At 39.8% G+C, this 22,475-nt stretch overlaps 1 protein-coding gene across 9 annotated transcripts in view; it reads right to left on the reverse strand.

The window, feature by feature from the left end:
* The window catches only part of CLIP1 (CAP-Gly domain containing linker protein 1), a 193,397-nt gene that overhangs the window by 37,048 nt on the left and 133,874 nt on the right, over window positions 1-22,475 (reverse strand). For all 9 annotated transcript variants that reach the window (XM_040347206.1, XM_040347249.1, XM_040347253.1 and 6 more), the window contains 3 exons: window positions 19,490-19,596; window positions 17,787-17,907; window positions 12,221-12,273 (listed from right to left, as the gene is read on the reverse strand). In XM_040347206.1, coding sequence (XP_040203140.1) covers window positions 12,221-12,273; window positions 17,787-17,907; window positions 19,490-19,596 — 281 coding nt within the window. The remainder of the gene's footprint in view (window positions 1-12,220; window positions 12,274-17,786; window positions 17,908-19,489; window positions 19,597-22,475) is intronic.

The following is a 22,475-nucleotide window of genomic DNA, read 5'->3' on the forward strand; positions in this document are numbered from 1 at the left end:
TAGAGTGACCATCAGGTTCTTAGTCACCTCTCTTACTTACTCTCTTATTAGCCCTTGTCCCATGATTGATCAGTTTGGCTAGGAAACCCAGCTTAGAAGAGTCCTGGTTATGCCAAACTTCTTCCATTTGAGAATTATGGAGGCTGATGTGCTCTTGGGAACCTTCAGTGTAGCAGAATTTTTATTTAGTAGCCTTCCCTAGATCTGTGCCTTGCAAGGAGCTCTGCAGATAGTTCCTATGACCTCGTGGCTTTTGTTCTAATACAGTATGCATAATAAGTTGTGAGACCTTTTATGTAGAGGTGTGTGCATTTACAAATCATGTCCAATCAATTAAACCGAATTTACCACAGGTGAACTCCAATCAAGGTGTAGAAACTCCTCAACAACAATCAAGAAAAATGGGAGGCACCTGAGCTCAATTTTAAGTGTTGTTGCAAAAGGTCTAAATACTTATGCGAATATGAGATTTCAGTTTTTCCTTTTCATACATTTGAAAACATTTCTAAAATTCTGTTTTCACTTTGTATATATGGGGTACCGAGAGTAAATTACTCTGGGGAAAAAAAATAAATAAACTGTAGTATCAGGCTGCAACATAACAGAATTGAAAGAGTGAAGGGGGTCTGAATATTTTAGGAATGCAGTGCGTGTAGCATTTTATTAGCCCTTAGATGGGGTAGCTGCATTTCTCTTCCTATAGAAGGCTATTCTTCCTTGTTTTTACCTAGTGAGATTGCCAATAACCCACTTCCTGACCTAGGGTGACACCCACTCACTGTACTGTAACTATGAAGGAACACTATTTTCACCCTAGGCTTGGACTTGATTTGGACTACAAAAACCAACCTCTCTTCATTCTCATTACATAGGGAGGTGGTGGTTTAGAGTTCACATAAGACAGCTAGTTAAGTTGAACATTGTTTAAGTAATGTACAAGCACAGAAGACTTATGACAGAACAAACAGGTATTTTTGTACTTGCAGAAAATGCACTTATCCTGAAAAAAAAAAAAAAAAAACAGCCAAGGACTGGAAAACCCTACCAGACTGTTAAGCTGGCAACCCTGCCAGACTGGTAAGCTGGCAACCCTGCCAGACTGGTAGGCCCCTTTCATACAGCCGGTTCATTGTGGCTTCAGAATTCCTGCGGCAAGAATCTGTGGATTCTTGCTGCAGGAATGAACAGATTATGTGATCAGCGTCGGGCACTCAGCCCATTTAAACCAATAGCAAGCTGACAGCGTCCACGCTCAAACATCTGTCCCAGAATCACAGCCAATCGCTCTGTGTGCAGCTACATGTGATCAGCAATCACATAACATGGTCATTCCTGCAGAAAGAATCCAGAACCTGTAACAAACTGGCCATGTAAATGGGGGCTGCAAGATCATCGCTCTGTATTACTGTATCAAAATCAACAAAACAAAAGTTTCTTATACAATCAGTGTGTACAGTGCAGATCTGTAACCATATAGAAAGTAGTCCTCCATGCACCCCACAATTCCAGGCTAATTTTAGTTATACATTAATACCAATCTCAGCCAAAACTTTTTTATTTTTTTTATTTTAGAATCTCTCAGGTTATGTGTAGTCTGTGCCCCATCTGGGGGAAGGGGGATTTGCCCTCACTTCCTCTCAGAATAGGCAGTGATGAAACATCTTTATAGTGGGACACAGACTGATGCTACTTATTACCCAACAGGTAAATTTTACTGTGTTTTCCTTCCTCAGTGTCAACCACTCTCCTAATTTCTTATCTTGCTTTCATAATACAGGAGATGAAGTCAACTTAATGGAATCATTTGTAAAAAATTCTGAATGAACAAAATAGTAGCGCTATGTGCAAATTTTTTTTTGAACAATCCTAAATAAATGTGAAAATAAATCTGTGACAAAATATACACATATTAAACTATAAGTATATGTGAGAAGTGAAAAAATATATATATTAATAAAAAAAAATATATAAATAATAAAGTCTTCCAAAAAAAAAAAAACGTTCATCCAGTAATAAAAAGGATAATTTTAACAAGACAAGTCCATAAGTGATTAAATTCCAAGTGATTAATTTTAAAGTGTCCAAAAAAATCTTCTTAAACAATCTTGCTTGAAACCTTTCACCACACCATAGTGCTCAGTGACTCCACACCCAAAGGAAGTGCGCTTACCAATAGAATATGCCTTGCATTCACATGCTTGGCAATAGAGCTGAATAAATCTCCAAACAAAATAATCAATTCCACCAGTGTTCCCATAAATCAGAAGTTGCTCCACATGAAAAAGTAAAAAAGTGGCTCCAATAGTGAAGTATACCAAAACTATTTTTTTTAAAACAGTAAAAAAAACCTTCACACGTTGCACTCACATTTAGAAAAACAAATAGAGGCACTTCAACAATGAACTCGGCAGTGGGCTCCAAGCCACAGACAATTTTGCAATAAGCTTGTTGTATTATGGTCTCGTCGGACCCAAGGTAAACCGTCAGTCTCACCCCCTGCTCCGTTCGTTCCCCTCTTCACTTCAAAGCACTACACACACGGTGGTCGGTATTCCGAACGTTTTTCTGGTATGCCGTGTTACCACTCCTAGATCAGTTTCGTCGCTCAGGACTTCTTCAAAATATGGTAAGGATATTGAGGAGCTCCCCCTTAAAAAACGGATTAACCCCCGAATATATCCGGGAGGGAATGAAATCCCTGGAGGATAGAAAGGGAATCATTATCCGCCCAGCGGATAAGGGGGGAGGGGTGGTGATATTGGCGAAATTATTTTATCATAACCAGCTAATACAGCTTCTCGGTGACCAGACGACGTATAGGACGCGGTCAGGTGACCCGACAGAAGCATACAGGGATCAACTTAACCTATTGATTGAATGGGGAATTAGAAATGGTGCAGTGAACGCGAAAGAAACCCATCTTCATGTAGAATACCGGTTATTTACACTCTGCCGAACATTCATAAGAGCGTTAACCCTCCTGCACGCCCTATCGTGAACTAGGGCTTATCTTAAGGATACAAGTGACCTTCTACGTTTGCTGAAGGAGGTGGAGTTGAAACCAGCCTGCCAGACCTTTCTAGTAACCGCGGATGTAAGTTCACTTTACACCATTATACAACATGATGATGCCCTATTGGCACTGAATTGGGCATTGAGCAGACGTGAAGATATATCGCATGTGCAGAAATGCTTTTTGGGTAGGGTGCTGGACTTCTGTATGGCCCACAACTATTTCTGGTTTCATGACCAGTTTTTCTCCCAGCAGGTTGGTGTGGCTATGGGAGCGAAGTCTGCCCCTAGCCTCGCCAACCTGTTTATGGCAGAATGGGAGGACAGACGTGTTTTTAATGAATTCAGACCAGAGTTGAATCTATGTAGAAGATTCATTGATGACCTCCTGTTTTTATGGAAGGGGTCAAGGGAACCAGTGGAGGTGTTTGTGGAACATCTAAACCACAACACCAATAACATTGTGCTGGATCATGTGATCAGTGAGCAGGAAGTAAATTTCTTGGATTTGACAATCATTAAGGCTGGGAACGTGATCAGTACGAAAGCTTATTTCAAGCCCACTGATAGAAATAGTTATTTGGCTATAGGGAGTGGACATCACCCGGCCTGGATAAATAACATCCCTAAGGGCCAGATATTGAGAATTCGCCGGAACTGCACATCTACTGACTTTTTGACGCAGGCCAACATATTAGGGAATAAATTCCTACAGAAAGGATACAAAGAGGATTTTATCAATAACACTATTGCCAGGGTAGCACTAATGCTGACGGGACAGTGTTTGAAAAAGAAGGAGGATGTGATCACTAATAACTCACACCAATTGGGTTTTAAATCAGATTTTCACTATCAATATAAGGAGATAGAAGGTATTTTCCGTAAACATTGGAACATTCTTTGCGGGGATAGACATCTTTGTGAAATTCTACCAGAAAGACCGAGGTTCATCTATAGGAGAGCTCCGAATTTTGGGGAACGGGGTGGTACAGAAAATCTTAGATCCACCAAAAAAAAAAAAGAGAGCCTCAGTAATGACTTCAAAGGCTTTTACTCCTGCCGCAGGTGTATCTGCTGCAGGACAGTGAAAGTCAATAATAGCGGTAAGAAGAATTTTTCAGATAAAGCTGGTCATGTCTATGATATTGAACAATGCATTACCTGCAACTCATCCTTTGTAGTGTACCTTTTGTGGTGCCCATGTGGGCTGTATTATGTAGATAGAACTAAGTGTCTCCTAAGAATACGTATAGCTGAGCATTTGGCCAATATCAAAAAAGGATTCATACATCATAGTGTTTCGCTACATTTTAAGGAAAAGCACAGTCAGGACCCCTCTGTTCTTCAATTTTGTGGCATTGACTGCACTTTTCCTGCTTGAAGGGGTTCGAATCGAGTTAGGGAACTCTCGGAGAGAAACTAAGTGGATATTTCTTCTCGGGAGCCTCCAACCTTGAGGATTAAATATTGAACTCGACCCAAACCATTTAATTAGCAACTCCTAATTTCAATTTTGTATATTATCATTTGGTATGCATGGTACCGTCTTGCCGGTTTGGGGTATGGGAGTCCATTCTGACAGGCGGTGTCAATGCAATAGGTAATTTATCTTCTTGACCTGATACGCATTAATTTGTAGAACAAGGATAGTATATTAATACTTTTTAGTACACTTAGTACACTTAAGTACAATAGATATGTGAATAGGAATGTTTTCTCTTTTTTCAATCCATATGTGTACACTAGTATTATATTATTGTATTATTTTAATTTTTAAATAATTTATGTATTACTGTGATTAATTGTGCACTTATATTTGGTATATATGGCAGTTCGCAATGACTCAAAGTATGTACAGATATAGTGTAATTTAAATGATTATTTCTCTACGACTGTTTTATATGTGTCAGGGCTTGATGTATTATGGTCGTGGGCACACGATGTACGCGCAGACTTAACATGATACACGTCCGTTTAGCATATGAAGTTTGTCGTAGGCACGCAGATTACGTGCCGACGTTGCGTGACATACGTCCGGGTCAACTAGCGGACGGTGTATAAAGGGGAGGCTATGAGACCGTGTAACCAACCCTATTTGAATCAGTCCTGAGCGACCAAACTGGTCTAGGAGTGGTTACACGGCATACCAGGAAAACTTTCGGAATACCGACCACCGTGTGTGTAGTGAAGTGAAGAGGGTAACGAACGGAGCAGGAGGTGAGACTGACGGTTTACCTTAGGTCCGACGAGACCATAATACAACAAGCTTATTGCGAAATTGTCTGTGGCTTGGAGCCCACTGCCGAGTTCATTGTTGAAGTGCCTCCATTTGTTTTGCTAAATGTGAGTGCAACGTGTGAAGTTTTTTTTTACGGTTTTTAATAAATTAGTTTTGATATACTTCACTATTGGAGCCACTTTTACTTTTTAATGTGGAGCAACTGATTTATGGGAACACTGGTGGAATTGATTATTTAGTTTGGAGATTTATTCAGCTCTATTGCCAAGCATGTGAATGCAAGGCATATTCTATTGGTAAGCGCAACTCTTTTGGGTGTGGAGTCACTATGGTGTGGTGAAAGGTTTCAAGCAAGATTATTCAAGAAGATTTATTTGGACACTTTAAGTTTAATCACTTGGAATTTAATCACTCATGGACTTGTCTTGTTAAAATTATCCTTTTTATCACTGGATGAACGTTTTTTTTTGGAACACTTTATTATTTATATTGTTTTTTTTTTATTAATATATATATATTTTTTCACTTCTCACATATACTTATTATAGTTTAATATGTGTATATTTTGTCACAGATTTATTTTCACATTTATTTAGGATTGTTCAAAATAATTTTTGCACATAGCGCTACTATTTTGTTCATTCAGAATTTTTTACATATCATTCACATTTTTTAAGTAGCTGCTTTTTTTGGGGTTTATATATTGATTGGCGCAGGGGGGTGGTTGAAGGGTGCATATCATTTCCTTTTTTCACTATTTATTAATGGAATCATTGACAGCAATAAAAAAATTTGACAGAAGCATTTTCTCTTTCAAGTCTTTTCAAACAAATACAACTTTTGGAATGATGTCTTTAAACTAGATGGTTTATTCACAGTACAGCTGACAGATCAGTCTGAAAGAAATGTGGCTGAAAACGAAAAAAAATTGTCTGCCTAAGTGACTGATCCAAAAACAATCGATTCAGCACTAGTATGGTGGCTGAAGGAACTTATATTTTCCTTTAGATGACACACTAAGAAATAACTGCACTAATAAAGTGCATCCAGAAAGTATTCAGCACTTCACTTTTTCCACATTTTCTGTTACAGCCTTATTCCAAAATGGATTTAACTTATTATTTTCCTTTAAAATTCTACAAACCATACCCCATAATGGAGAATGATTTGTAGAATTTTGAGGAAAATAATGAATTGAATTTATTTTGGAAAAAGTCTGTAACATATTAAAAATTTTGAAAAAGTTAAGCGCTGTGAATACTTTCTGGATGCACTGTATACATAGAGTTTGTTTTATGATAGGCCCCTTTCATGCGGGCGATCCGATCAGGTCCTCCTGTCAGTTTTTCAGGTGGACCTGATTGAACGCTCCAGTCTCTTCTATGGAGCAGCAGATTTCAGCAGACACCTGTCTGCTGACACCCGACACCATCTGATCCTGTCCCCAAATAACAGTTGGATGGTGGTCATATTCCCTGTCTAGCAGGTCGGATGGAAAAAACGGACACGTGGTCAATTGTCATCCAATTGCCCCTGGACTGTGTATGTGTCCGCTCTGCATAGCACAGCAGAGACAGAGCCTGCTCAACGGGGATCAGTGGAAAGATTCACGGAGGAGCCTATGTCGTCAGGGTTTGGGATTGTGGATACTTCTGAGACAATTCAAAAGTTCACCAACAGTTTGATTTGACCTGCAGTTAACCTCCTTCTATGGTGCACCAGCTTGCTGCAAGTTGCTTTTGCATTGCAAATTACTTGTTTGGGGAACAAAGAAATCCTGACATGCATAAAAGCCCATTTACGCAGGCTTTGATATATGCAAGTTAATTTGCGAAAAATGCAACATCAGAAAATGAAAATAAATGTAAATAAAAAAGCGCTATATATTTGATAATGGAAGTATTTATTAGGAGTTCCATACTACATTTTAAGACCTTAAAATGTGTGGCCTAGAAGTACTACTGGAAATGTTGCCGTTAAATGCTAGAATGCCACTTGCACCGACACCCCTGAAGAGTGCCAGATGCCAACAGCTCAAAACATAGTTGAGTGCAACTGTGCCTATAATAATAAAGTTGCATGCCGCTTCTCTTTTGCAGAGTTTTAAGCTTTATTGTACAGGCACCAGAAGACACACTCCATCCATTCCTTCCTAAGATACATTTTTAAATCAGAACCTTTATCCATGAGTACAATAGCCGTTTGGGTCTTTCCATACTACTTTCCCAATTACTTTCTTTCCTGGTGGCCCCAATGCCTTTCGAGCTATGACCAAAATTACATTCCCTACTCCCGCAGCCCCTGGGGAACCCCCGTCACATATCCCAAGAGGCTGCAGAGCTCCTTCACAGAATGGTAAAGGGGAGCTGCCAAAACCCGGAAGAGGAAGTTGGCTAAAGAGAACCAAAATAACGACATAGAAAACAGACAACTGAACAGCGGATCTCTGCAATACAAGTCCACTGGACAGGCGAGTAGGTTTTGAAATTAACCCAATATAACAGGTCGGGAGAATGGGAGAGAGAAATGTAGGGGGGAGTTAGTGGGGCTTTAAAGCAGAACCTAAGAGGCAAGACTTATGAGAAAGTGGATCGAGTGGAGTCTACTGATACATGTACAATAAAGTTTTGTGCAGAAGAGGAAGTGGTGTGCATCCTTTTGTTTGCTTTGGGAGGAAGTGATGAAGCCCTGAGTTTTGCTGGAACTCATAACCAAAAGTGGAGCTTGGGTCCTGAAGCAGTGATTGGAAGAGATAAGGGAAACTGTATCTCTATATAAAAAAAAGTATAAGGAAAAAAAAATAAAAAACCTAGATTGAAGTCAGTTTCTTACCATTTGTTACAAAATCAAACAAATGTATTTGGCGATTTAAAACTTGAGTAGAATAGTAGAAACAATAGAGGGGTACGACAGTAGATAGATACCAATTAACATATATATATGTGACTAGATCAGGGATCCTCAAACTACGGCCCTCCAGCTGTTGCGGAACTACACATCCCATGAGGCATTGTAAAACTCTGACATTCACAGACATGACTAGGCATGATGGGAATTGTAGTTCCTGAACAACTGGAGGGCCGTAGTTTGAAGACCCCTGGACTAGATCAACTCCTTGTCAACTTGATTGGCAAAAAATGTTTTTTTGATCAGGTCTAAAATTATCTAAGCTACCCAACATGGCATATGTGGGTACATTTCTTAAAACAAATGTAAAAAGACACTTATAGGTCAAACCTGGAAAATTTCAAATTAGATTCCCACATATAGTCAAAAAGGGCTATATAACAAAATCATAACTTGGATGAAAAAAAAAAAAATAATAAAAAAAAAAAAAAAAAAGGTGTATGTTTGTATGTCTCCACAAAAATATAACATACATTTTAAACACATTAACTAGCCGTATGCCATTTATGAGAGCATATCCAAGTGATTTTTCTAGACCCTTATCCTTTGAAAACCAAACATATCTTCCAGCGTTAGGTGAATCTGCGTTTTGCCTGTGCAGGGCAAATCACACAAGCATGTTAAAAACTCTACTACTGTAGAATACAGGGACATCAGCTGAAAATGTGTGCACATGGGGCCAAAGAGAAAAGGTTTGCTTGTGCACATACTGCCTGGGTCAATTCAGAAAAGACAGCCCTAACATTACTAGGTTTTGGTTTGTGGCATAGCAATAAGCATGTCATAGCAGCCCACATGGCTGCTATGTGGCTTGGAGTAGGAGGGGGAGCCACCATTAGGGAGGCTGTTAGGGAAAACAAGACTGATACTGCTCCAAAAACTGCTAATCCCCTGACTTGGCTTCTGTCCCACAGAACAAATAGATGGGATAAAGACAGCCCTCAGGATCCTCTGCTGGTCACAGTTTTCCTTCTGTGCAGTAAGAAGCATTTGCTTATCTGTCCTAGCAAAGACTGATTAATTGCCCTCTAAACGTCTGCCCCAGAGAAAAATTAGCCCTGTAGGTCATATACTTTTACTGTAGTCCGGTAAAAAAAAAAAATCTAATTTGCTTAAAGTGATTGTAAACCCTTACATATACCCAGTGGAATGACTGTCCTCAGGCGAAACACAGAGATTAAACAAATCCTCCTAAATAAGTTGTACCTGTTTATTTGCAGTCTTCATTGGCTCAAAGTCCAGTATTTATAAAGCTTGCCTGAACTGTCTGAAAATAGGCAGTGGAGTGCTAAAAAAAAAAAAAATACTCTGCAGAGCTCAGTGTGGAGAGCACAGAGCCGATTGGAGGGAAGGGACACACCCCCTTTCACAAAGCACACAGAAACAGAGCCAAGGCTATCAGCTGGAGGTCCCTCTCATCAAAATTTTTCTCTTGGCATTAGGAAAACTTGTAAGAAGTGATTCATGCGAACAGCAGAGGAATGAAGCAGCAGACAGAAATGACACTTGGAGCTCTTAATTGAGACAAGCACACAATATAGAGGGATGTGCTTTGTTCATATTCCATGTCTCAGGTTTACAACCAATTTAAAGCTTATAGGCTACTTAAGACTTGTAGTTCTACAAAAAAAAGAAGTTTAAGGGCCAAGTTCACCTTTGGAACATGTTGCGTGCTCCATGCATATTTAGGGTGGAACATGTAACATGTTCCAGCTCCATCCTCCAATCCAGAGTTCAGTGAATGAATGAACTACAAGTACCACCAGCCACTGCGGCCAACGGCTTGTAATTTTCAAAGAACTGCAAGGGCGCTGGTGAGTGTTCGATTCTTCCTGCAATTCAGTAATGGCTAGCCCATATCGGAGGTGCAGGCAGACAGCATACAGTGTGTCTGCAAGATCCTAGCATTGTACCCATGATCTTCTGAACACGAGTGCAATGCTTTACTCATCCATTAACTGCGCTTGCTGTCCCCCCCCCCCCCCCCCATAGCAGTTTTACTGCTACAGGGCAGCAGCTGTACGTCGGTGCACATATATATAGTATTTGTGATTCCAGAATTCTTTCTGTAGGGGACGCACGCTGCTGGGTGGGTTCTGCTGTTCTAATTCACAGCAGAAGCCTATCTCTGGGTGCTGGGCACTATGTCCTCCGGAACCCGCCAATCGTCTGCAATACAGAGAACTGAGATATGCCTTTCTAAACAAGGCATTTCTCAGTTCTGACAGGGGGAAGGCGTAAGGTATGTGTTTCTGCAAAGTAGAGACTAGAATCCATTACTACCCCTAGTAAAAGCAGCACACAGTTAACACCCAAACATAAGCTAGGCACACAATTAACCTCTTGATCACCTTAGATGTTTAACTCAGTCCCAGCCAGTGTCACTAGTGCACCGACGGTAAATATTTTTTAGCACTGTTCACTGTATTAGTGTCACTGGTTCCAGGCAAAGTGGCAAAAGTGTCAGTTTGTGTCAGAATGTTCACCGCAATATCAGTGTCTCGCTATGAGTCGCCATTACTGGTATAAAAATAATAAATACAAATTCCAGTATATATATCTTTATTTGTAGACTCTAGAACATTCGTTTTATTTTTACCAACAACATATTGGCCTCAATTTCTATAGAAATTAGATAAATTTTTTTTTTTATTATTGGATGCCTTTTATAGCAGAAATTAAAACATTTTTTTTTGTTTATAGCGCAAACAAACAAAAAAGCGGTGATCGAATACCACCAAAAGAAAGCTCTATTTATGGGAAATGTTTTTCTTTTTTTTTTTTAGGTAGTGTCACACAGTCGTGCAATTTTCAGTTAAAGCAACGCAGTGCCAGATCGCAAAAAATTGTCTGGTCGGTTAAATCTTCCAGAGGTCAAGTGGTTAAAGAAGTTTGTAGAGTTAGTTATAGAGTAAGTGTGCCCAAGTGCATTAATCGATTTGTGATATTATAAAATATAATTATGGCTAATAAAGCTCCTAAAACATTTATCCAAAGCACTGCTCCCTAGTAGTGTACTATGCTAAAAGCTCTCCTGCTAAAATCAATGATATGTATTGTCACAGCTGACACAGAAAGAGTTGGCAGGTGGGCCCCATAAACATTTTGCTATGGGATCCTGTGATTTGCAGTTATGCCCCTGGTCTGTGGGAAACCAAAGAAAAATCACGCTGATCAGTTTTTCTTCTGTTTTAGCCTCGCCAAAAGCAGAAGAAAAATGCATGACTATTAAATTCCATGGAACACTCACACCAGTCATCTGCACGTTGGTTGCATGTTTAAAAGTCATGCATGCTGTATTTATGGTGCAGTGAAAAAAAAAAAATGTTTTTAGTGTGTTTGAGTCACGTCTCCTTTTTCATAGATTCGAAATGCAGTAAAAACGCATATGAGTTTTTACTACATTTTTGCAACTGAGCAGTGCAAGTCCATTCTTCCATCTGGGAACTAAGCTACCTTACAAACGCATCCAAAGTAAAATTATAATTGTAGTGCCTCTTTATAAAAAGGGACAAATGACAAATTAGATTTCTGGCACAAAGCATTTTTAAAGCAGTGCTACAAATCAATTGCATTTTAAACATGTTAACAGGAAAAACTATTTATTTATGATTAATGGCTACTGTAATTTTCATTTATAAATGAAATGAAAAGCAGGAAGGCATAATATACTAGGCTCTCCCAATGAAATCAACAGGGCTGTTAATATGAAAGCTGTCATCTGCAAGGTTTATCAGCAGATTCTGATAAGTACAGTGACAGGTGTCACACAGACAGTGGATCCTCTTTGGGAGAGCCGATTTTGCAGTATAAACAGTCAGCAGGGCTGATCTGTATTTTGACAGCTCGGTCTTGCAGAGCACAGGAGACATCCAGAGACAGGAGAGGCCACCAATCCAGCTGCACCCTCTCCAGTGCAGCTGGGTGCCTCTTCTGCCTTTGGGGCGGCCAAGTCCTGCTGTAAACAAAAATGTAATGTTCAGGAAAAATGTAATGCAAACATGTGAATAGGGAAGATTAAGTTTTAAATAGAAGGGAAAAAATAAATAAAAAAAAACTTACCTTTTTTTCATTTCTAGTAGTTGGTTATTTAATACTGATCTCTCCTCTTCAAGCTAAAAGAAACACCATGAAAGTCAGTGATAAAGAATGAATTCAATACAGAACAGAGACCTCTAAGGTCCAATACCACAGTTAGAAATGTTATATGCGGAGCACCACTAAGAATTAGAGCTGAACTCTGGTTGCCACGATTATATTATCTGTTGATGTGTTTAGGTATTCATTTTTAAAGAATTGGCATATAAAAATCTACTTTACTTTGTCCTTTAGGTTGTCTTTTGCTGCACCTAATTCGAGTTCTGGTTAGGGTGACCACGTGTCCCGGATTGCCCGGGACAGTCCCGCATTTTGCAGGTCTGTCCCGGGCACATTCATTCCAGGACAATACAGTGTCCCGGAATGAAACTGACACAGCCACCCCCTGTGCCAATCTGATGCCCCCAAAAAAGGCCGCCACATCACCGCTTTACTCACTGACAGTACTTGTCCTGGCCAGGAATGTCTGGAGGAACACAATCCCGCCCCCTGCTTGTGATTGGAGAAATCATAAATCCCGCCTCTTGCGTCCAATCACTGTGCTGTGATTCGTTACAGCACTAGCTGATTTTGGGGAAGGGAGGGTGTCCCTGAATGGTAGCTTGGAAATGTGGTCATCCTAGTTCTGGTGTCAGCGGGGAGCAGAAATACAGCAAAAGACAACCAAAAGGAAGAAATAATAGCAAAAAAAAAATAAAAAACATACACTGCGAGAATGCTGAAAATAAGTGTACACAAGGGTACAAGCATGAAACAGAAAAGGTGCAAAAGCTGCACCAAAAGGAAACAAAAATTAGATTTTTTTTTATGCGAATATCTACAAGATAAAAAAAACAAAAAAAAAAAAACACAATGCAATGCAGAACGAAGGACATAAAAACACATACACTATATAACCAAAAGTATTGGGATGCCTGCCTTTACATGCACATAAACTTTAATGGCATCTGACATTGACTGGTCTGCACCTGACCTCAACCCGATAGAACACCGAGATAGAACGGAGACTGCAAGTCAGGCCTTCTCATTCACATCAGTGCCTGACCGAAGAACAGTCAAACATTCCCATAGACACACTCCTAAACCTTGTGGACAGCCTTCCCAGAAAAGTTGACGCTGTTCTAGCTGCAAAGGGTGGGGCAACTCAACAGGCTAAGACTGGGATGCCATTAAAGTTCATGTAAAGGCAGGCGTCCCAATACTTTTGGTAATATAGTGTATGTGTTTTTATGTCCTTCGCTCTGCACTGTATTATGTTTTCTTGTGTTTTTGCTTTTTTTTATCTTGTAGATCAGGCATCCTCAAACTACGGCCCTCCAGCTGTTGTAAAACTACACATCCCATGAGGCATTGTAACACACTGACATTCACAGACATGACAAGGCATGATGGGAATTGTAGTTCCTGAACACCTGGAGGGCCGTAGTTTGAAGACCCCTGTTGTAGATATTCACATAAAAAAAAAAAAAAGTTGTTTCCTTTTGCACCTCTTCTGCTTCATGGTTGTACCCTTGTGTACACTTATTTTCAGCATTCTCACAGTGCATGTTTTTTTGCTGTATTTCTGCTCCCCGCTGACACCAGAACTGATAATTTAGGAAAGCCTCTCATTATGGCCACATTAAAGTGGTTCTAAAGGCAGAAGGTTTTTTACTAGAATGCATTTTCTGCATTAAGGTAAAAAACCTTCTATATGTAGCCCCATGCTTCCAGTGGCCCCCGAATACATACCCGAGCCCGATCTTGATCCAGCCATGTACACATGAGCAGAGGCTCTCTCTGCTCTACCTCCTCATTGGCTCAGACACAGCAGCAGGCCCCATTGACTCCCGCTGCTGCCAATCACAGCCAGTAAAGAGGAAGCGGGGGTCGAGGCCAAGCCCCGCTCTGTATCTTTTGGACACAGAAAGGTGGCTCAGGAGTGAGCATGCACGAGTGTTCCCATAGCAAGCACCTTACTACAGGGGCACTCAGCAAGGTCCCAAGAGGAGGAGAATCAGGGCTGCTCTGTGCAGAACCATTGCACAGAGTAATCAAGTGTAACATGTTTATTATTAAAGGAAAAAAAAAAATGAAGCATTTAGATTCACTTTAGGAAAAGCTGTATAAAATATACCATTTAAAAAAACTATGTTAAGAAAAATAAATACAGATAATTAAATCCAGTGGCTTCAATATTTTGCGCTCCTGATTGGGACAAGTATGCAGATCTGAAAAATCTGAGTGAAGCAAGAACTCCTGAACTTATGAATACAGTGAAAAATCTGTTGGTGTTAAAAGTTCTTTGATAGCAAGCAGTAAGGTTTCTAGAGTTACTGGTATCTGCATAAAATGCACTATTGGTCGGGGCTTCTGTATTTTCTTATTTTGTGTAGTGTAGTGCGATATAACTAAAAACATCTTAGTGTGCATTTCAGTGCAGTATGAAATAAAAATAAACAATAAATTATTTATCTTCAGCGCGCCTGGAAAGAAGGTGAATGACTCTCTACAATGTCACTGCTATTAGCTGACAGTTCCAGCTGTGCAGGTAACCTTTGAACAGTAAGTGGGGCATCTAATATGAGAATGTCACAGAAAACAACTGTTTATAACATTTGAATTCTGCTGGAAAACAATGTAAAAATGTAACAAAATTATACAATTGTCTACAAAAAGAAAAAATACCAGAATGTAATGAAAATATATAAAAAGCCTGTAACCACACACTTTACATTAAAAATAAGTGTTCTTGCTTTATAATAATGACAGTGATGGACCCTAAACCACAAACTTAGGCTGCTTCAGATTATTTAAGGCTTGATTGAAACTACAGAGCTTTTAGTGCGCTTAAACTGTTACTAAACCCACAACAGTAAAAGCAGTCTGTATATGCAGCATAGCATGTTTGTTATACTCACTGTGGAACTTAAGCAGTTAATTCTCTGCATTGTGTAAAGCCGGTTTTATCCTGTATGCACAGATCCTTCCCTCCTGCACGGTCTATCTGGGGAAAGCCAGATAACACAGGGAGGGTAGCCAACCTGCACATGCTCAGTTGTGTCTTTTATGCTGGAGAGAATATTTACTTGTTCTCAGAGCTAGCCAGGTCACATGATATTGGCATCACACATGTGGGCATATATAGAGGCTGAAGTGGAAATCTTCTCCTACCTGAACTCTCAGAACTGGAGAAACTGTGCAGTTTATAACCGACCAGCCAAAAGGGTATATAGTGGCAAGATTGTAATGTAAAAAGAAGATTTAGAAGCTGTGGGCACTGTGGGGGTGCAGATGAACTATTTGCAGATTACTGGGTTTAATAACACTTTAAGTGAAAGAAAGCACATGTTGCCACAGCAAAACAACATATAAAAAAAAAAGAAAAAGAAGAAGATTTAAAAAACACATTCAAAGGGGGTTGTAAACCTTTGTGTTTTTTCACCTTAATGCATCCTATGCATTAAAGGTGAAAAAACACCCTGCAGTGTCCAGCCCCCCCTGTATTACTTAACTGAGCCCTGAATTTCCGGGGGCACGATCCCGCTGTCGCTCTCTCCACAGGTTCTCGGCTCTTTATTAGATAGATTCATAGCAGCACAGCCATTGGCTCCCGCTGAGGTCAATCAAATCCTGCATTCCGCGGCTACGAAGCTGAATGCTGGACACAGGAGTGCACCCGCAAGGTAACCCCCTTGGGAGAGCGCTTCCCAGAGGGGGTTATCTGATGGGGGGAGGAGCCGAGACAACCGTCGTGGGACCCCAGAAGAGGATGTTCGGGGCCACTCTGTGCAAAACAAACTGCACAGTGGAGGCAAGTGTGACTTTTTTTTTTTTTTTAATAACAAATCGAACCTATAGTATCACTTTAATTAATATAATGCTAGGTTGTATCAAAGTATCCCATACATATTCTTGCTAGAGAGTTACTGGGAGGTTCCAGTGTGAGCATCCCTGAAGAGTAGAGATTGCGTTTATGAACTCATACTGAACTTGCAAGAGTTTTTAAAACTGCACTTTATGGTACCCACAGAACAAAGATGACAATCAGCTAGTTCCAATGCTTTAAGCTAGATCCAGCAACAATCTTGGGTACGTGGTGTACCCACAAATAACGTTGGCTGACAGTTCCAGAAGAAACAACTGATTAGGCAAGAAAATCTCCTCAGATCATCATTTTCTCTCTTTCTACATGATTGCCAATCTCCATGCCATAAACAGCTGAGCTGACAATTCGTATTTATGCAGAAAGCTGGCCGAAAGGACATCTAGGGATGGTATGCCTGCATATCTGACACATACTCAGATGTCAAGAAGCTCTAATATATTTAAAAAGCACTTTTGGATGTCTGATGAAACCTAAAAGAATGTAACATGGAATACACCGATTAAGGACCAAAAACATAATTTACAGAGACACTGAAGTAAAAAAAATAAAAATATTAAAAACAAAAATGCTGCAAACATTTTTTTATAATGAACAAAATAATTTTGTACAGTACAGACAATCCCGATATTTATAACAATCTACTGAAAGTGGTGTTTGTGCATATTAAATTAGATAATTAATCAGAATAATCAGGTGGTTCTGAATGATGTACTCATTTTGCAAACCACATGAATCTGTGCAAATTGTTGCCACCTTTAAAGCTTGTCACACTCCAAAAATAGCAACTTCACAGCGAGCACCAACTGCAGACACCCACACGTAGGCAGACTGTTCTTTCAGAGCTGAATAATTGGCCAATACACACTATATTGCTATGCACAAATCCAGTACTATGGATGATTACACTACTACCTTATGCTTCCATCACTTCAGCAAATATTCTCCAGTCTACCTTACTAACAATAGACGGTATCGTGCAGAGTTTCCAAGCCACGTTATTTAGCTGCAGCATTGCAAACTATGACCATAGTTCAGTTCCCCTTTCGTAATTTGTGACAGTATATTACAAATACAAAGTGATCTGGAATACTCAGTTAGCCTATGCCTTCATACCAAAAGGCCAATGGCAATGACATGCATGTAAACGTTTAACCATGCGTTTTAAAGATAACTTATGTTCCTAGTGCTGCATTTTGAGCAATCAAGTGCGGTAAGTGGACAGTTGCCATGGTGACAAATTACTTAAATTCCTAAATCTGGCAGGACTAAATCTTCCTGAATGTAAAAAGTGTTCATTAAGAGAAAATCAGATGTTAATTGTGGCAGAAGCCAGTTTGCGGCATACAGAGAAATCCTTCTACATTCCCCAACATAAGTCATTGTGAATAAAAGAAAGCAAGCAGAAATTATCATCAACATGCTGTTGCGGCAAGTGCACAGGCATATTCCTAATTCAGTTTAGCTGAAGCAAACAACCTAACCTAATACAGGGTGATATGTACCATTTGTGACAACTTACAATTATTTGTCATTTTTTGCAAGTCCGTTAATTACCATAAGTCATAATTTTATCCACCCCAATTAGCAAAACCATTATAGGCACTCAGACCGCGAGACAGATCTTTAACTGAAAGAAAGATAACCAATTAGGGCTTTACTGACCTTTTGGTTAGTTGATACTTCCTCTTTGCTCCTTCCAAGCTCCTCTGCAAGTTTGAGGTTCTCCTCCTGCAGAGCTGCTAACTGCTGGGACTTGTGCTCTGCTGCCTGCCTCAGCTCTTCCCTGCAAGGACAATGAGAACAGAGTTACTATGGAAACATGACAGGCAAGGAAACTGTGGGATAGAATCGTGTTCACAGCCGAGAAAAATACATCCTAACCATGTGACTTCGATAATCTGGAGCACAGCACATATAAAATAAATGTATGAAATATTAGGTGCACTACTAAATATCACGACACGAAATGGTTATATCAAAGCATCTCCCGACGCTCGACGATTGGAGACAACAGGTTAACACTACCCGGTTAAGAGATCAGCAGATATACAAGCGGAGGGGTAATCCCAACAGATTCCCTAAGCTTTGGGACCCCTGGCTAGCGGTTCCTTTTTCCCTGGTCTCATTAAGGCTATTACAATGTCAGCTAAACTTGTGCCAAATGTAGTATTCCTGGTGATTAAACTCAAAATATACTTTTTATTTCTTATAGCGAGGCTAATACAATGATTTTTGCTTAATGCAACAGGGTATTCTGTTAATGCAAATGAGATGCAACTTGGCTACGTTATTTCTATGGTTTATTAGAAGAATACAGTCTCATGTTCTAGAGGCAAGCCGGGACCTACCACAACTGCCTTCATGACAGTTTGCTGATTAAGCTTTGAGATGTATTGTTTCCACCGCTATGTCTCTTACGTATTTGTGTGATTTGGACATATAGTATAGTAGTTGTTTTTAATACGATATTCTATGTATACATTAACCCCCCCCCCCCTTTCTGTTCTTTTCTTTTTGTAAAAGTTTGAAGTTTTTCAATAAAAAGCATTTGGGTGGGTTCCACAGAAGAGTCCCCAACAGAAGAAGATTCTATGACAAACTAATCTGATAGTGAAATAAGTGTCATGCATATATTTGCTATTTATGGATCGTCCAGCATTACTGAGCACAGTTTTCAAACACCATTTAGTAACTATGAGGTCCACACTTGATGGAAATTGGTTGAAAAAATAAATAAATAAATAAATAAATAAATAAACTTAACCTGGCCATACATTATCCAATTTTCTTATTTAATTTCCTTTATATTTACCTTCCACTATGTAGAGCAGGGGGCTGCCTGATTGCATGCAAACTGATAGTGTTTGGGTTTGACCTATTTGGTTTAGGTCATTCTAAAAGGAAAATTGTATAATATATGGCCAGCCTTACACAGTGAGGGGTTGGCATTTGTATTATTATTTGTACAGGGCTCAGTTTAATTCACAGCCAAACTATTACTAAACAGGTTTCACTTCTGCTCAAAAGGTACATGATGGCATGCATAACAAATATAGGTCAGTAGAGTTTTCTGTATTCACAGACGAGTGTGAGGGTATGCCTTTAAATGGAATCACGTATCGAAAGAAAATGTATGCTTCCATTGCTGTCCTCGCCACAAAATACTAGATGCCCAGACAGGTTTACCAAAACAAAAAACAGCAAAAATGATGCAGCATCAAGAAAATGTAAACAGCTAAACAATTTCAAGTTTACAATATAACAATTCACGATCATTTAAACTGCTAGTACATGCTACCCGAAAATCCAAGAGTGTAAATTGTCCTGCTGTGAAATGCTAAAGAATTTAAGTAAAAATGACTTACAACTCTTTCTTGAGAGCTTCTGTTTTCATACATTCTCCTTTCAGAAGGCCATTTGTCTTGTTTATTTGTTCCGCAGCGGATTCTTGCTGCTTTCTAAGGCTTTCAAGCTAAAATGAATAAAACCCCATCAGATATTCCTCCAAGATTTAAGAAGAAATTACTAAAAAATACAGCTCATCTTAACTGTAAAGGAAGTGTAGGAAAATAATTTGCTAGTATATTTGTGTGTTAATCTGTAAAGCTGAAAGAAGCATTTGCTTGGTTTAATCTCTGGGTTAATGCTGAGGATTATTACGTAACTGCTAATCCTATGGCATTCTAACGGTATTACTCTCATTATACTTCTAAAATGCACTCTAGTAAATCTGCAATCATTGCTTAATGTCAATGAAGGTTTTATACTACTAAAGTGTACCTCCTTTTATGGCTTTCTATAAAAACAATGAAAAAACAAAAAACAAAAAAAAAAAACATCTTAAAGCGATTCTTTAGCTTGTATTTTATTTATTTTTAAAAAACACTGTGTTATACCTGCTCTGTACAATGTTTTTGCACAGAGCAGCCCCAAATCCTCTACTTTTTGGGTTCTCCGCCAAAGGTCCTGGCTCCTGCCACTGCAGAGTGCCCCTAATAGCAAGCACTCAAGCAGGCTCGCTCCCGAGCCGCACTCCTGTGAATGGATGTGGTCAAGATGGGCTTGAGCTAAGAGGGGGGGTCAAGGCATCCAGAAGGTTTTTCACCTTCATGCATAGAATGCATAAAAGGTAAAAAAAACTTCTGCCTTTGAAACCACTTTAAAGAGGTTGTTAAGCCACTACACTACATAAAACATACAAACTTCTCTGTAAAAGGACTGTGTCCCAGTGTCTGTTATATGAAAAAAAAAATGATGTTGACCTGTAACTTATATCAGAGTAAGGATGAGCTCCGGCGTGTTTGCACAGTTCACGTGCAGAGCCCGCCGGGAAGTTGGCACCGCGCAGCGCTAATCACAGGCAGGGAGACATTTCCCGATCTCTGCAGCCGAGCATCGGGACATTGGGTGTTATTTACGAAAGGCAAATCCACTTTGCTCTACAAGTGCACTTGAAAGTGCAGTCGCTGTAAATCTGAGGGGTAGATCTGAAATAAGGGGAAGTTCTGCTGATTTTATCATCCAATCATGTGCAAGCTAAAATGCTATTTTTTATTTTCCTTGCATGTCCCCCTCAGATCTACAGCGACTGCACTTCCAAGTGCCCTTGGAAGTGCACTTATAGTGCAAAGTGGATTTTCCTTTAGTAAATAACCCCCAATGTCTCCCTGTCGGTGATTAGCGCAGCGCGGTGCAGACTTCCTGGCTGGTTTTGCGCGTGGAGTGTTTGAACACGCCAGAGCTCATCCTTAGAGCATCTCCCAACGCTCATGTGACTCCTCAGCTCTCTCCTCTCCTAACGGATATAGCAGGAGGGGCCGAGAACTCCTGCTGATGTCAGCCGGAGTGGAGAGAGAGCCGAGGAGTCACATGCGTGTCGGAAGACGCTCTGATATAAGGTACAGATCGGCATCTTTTTTATATAAAACACAGACACTGGGACACAATGTTATTATATCAGAGGGGATTGTATGTTTATAGTGCGGTTATGATAGCAGCAGGAGGGGGGGGCTGGGGAGTGAATGGAGCCGACAAATCAGGGGAGAGAGGAGACAAAGCAGACAATGGAGGTACGTAAACTGACCACAGTGTCAGGGCTCAGCCGCCAAGATAAACCATGATCCATTTACAGGGGAGATGGCAGATAGAAGGGGCCAAATAACACAGCACAAGCACTGTGGTGTTATTCATGCAGGATCGTTTTTTTTTTTTTTTTTAGGGTAACAAACGCTTTAATGATCAAGAATGTTTTGCTTTTTACATGCATTTCATAAAAACAGTTTTGTTTTTGCTGGACCTGGATGTAGGTGACACTTAAGAGTTTCATGATGTTACTGTGTTCTTGCTTAACATGTTAAAATAGCAATCACATTTTACAGTCTAAAACAATGCTTTTTTAGCACAGCTGTTCATATCCAGCAGAGGACGTTCCAGCCCTCCTCTGACCATGTTTGTGAATTTAACGGAATAACAAAAATCTCAGACAGTAACAGTGGGGGCCTGGCATCTCAAAGCCCTAACATGAACAGCAGTGAGGCAAAGGTAAGAATAGGTAGAATTGCAGTGTAATTGTATATTGTCACTTGATCAGTAACTACATTTTTTAGTTGGAGTTATTTAAACTGTAATATGTAAAAAAATTACCAAAAACTTGATTCAGTATACAGATATAAAACTAATAATTTTTTTTGAAGAATCAACAAGTTGGACACAATCATGAAGTGGAACAAAATGTATTGGATATTTCAAACTTTAACAAATAAAAAACTGAAAAATTGGGCGTGCAAAATTATTCAGCCCCCTTAAGTTAATACTTTGTAGCGCCACCTTTTGCTGCATTCACAGCTGTAAGTCGCTTGGGGTATGTCTCTATCAGTTTTGCACATCGAGAGACTGAAATTTTTGCCCATTCCTCCTTGCAAAACCGCTGAAGCTCAGTGAGGTTGGATGGAGAGCATTTGTGAACAGCAGTTTTCAGTTCTTTCCACAGATTCTCGATTGGATTCAGGTCTGGACTTTGACTTGGCCATTCTAACACCTGGATATGTTTATTTGTGAACCATTCCATTGTAGATTTTGCTTTATGTTTTGGATCATTGTCTTGTTGGAAGACAAATCTCCGTCCCAGTCTCAGGTCTTTTGCAGACTCCATCAGGTTTTCTTCCAGAATGGTCCTGTATTTGGCTCCATCCATCTTCCCATCCATTTTAACCATCTTCCCTGTCCCTGCTGAAGAAAAGCAGGCCCAAACCATGATGCTGCCACCACCATGTTTCACAGTGGGGATGGTGTGTTCAGGGTGATGAGCTGTGTTGCTTTTACGCCAAACATAACGTTTTGCATTGTTGCCAA

Source organism: Rana temporaria, chromosome 1 (genome assembly GCF_905171775.1).
Source record: "Rana temporaria chromosome 1, aRanTem1.1, whole genome shotgun sequence".
NCBI lineage: Eukaryota > Metazoa > Chordata > Amphibia > Anura > Ranidae > Rana > Rana temporaria.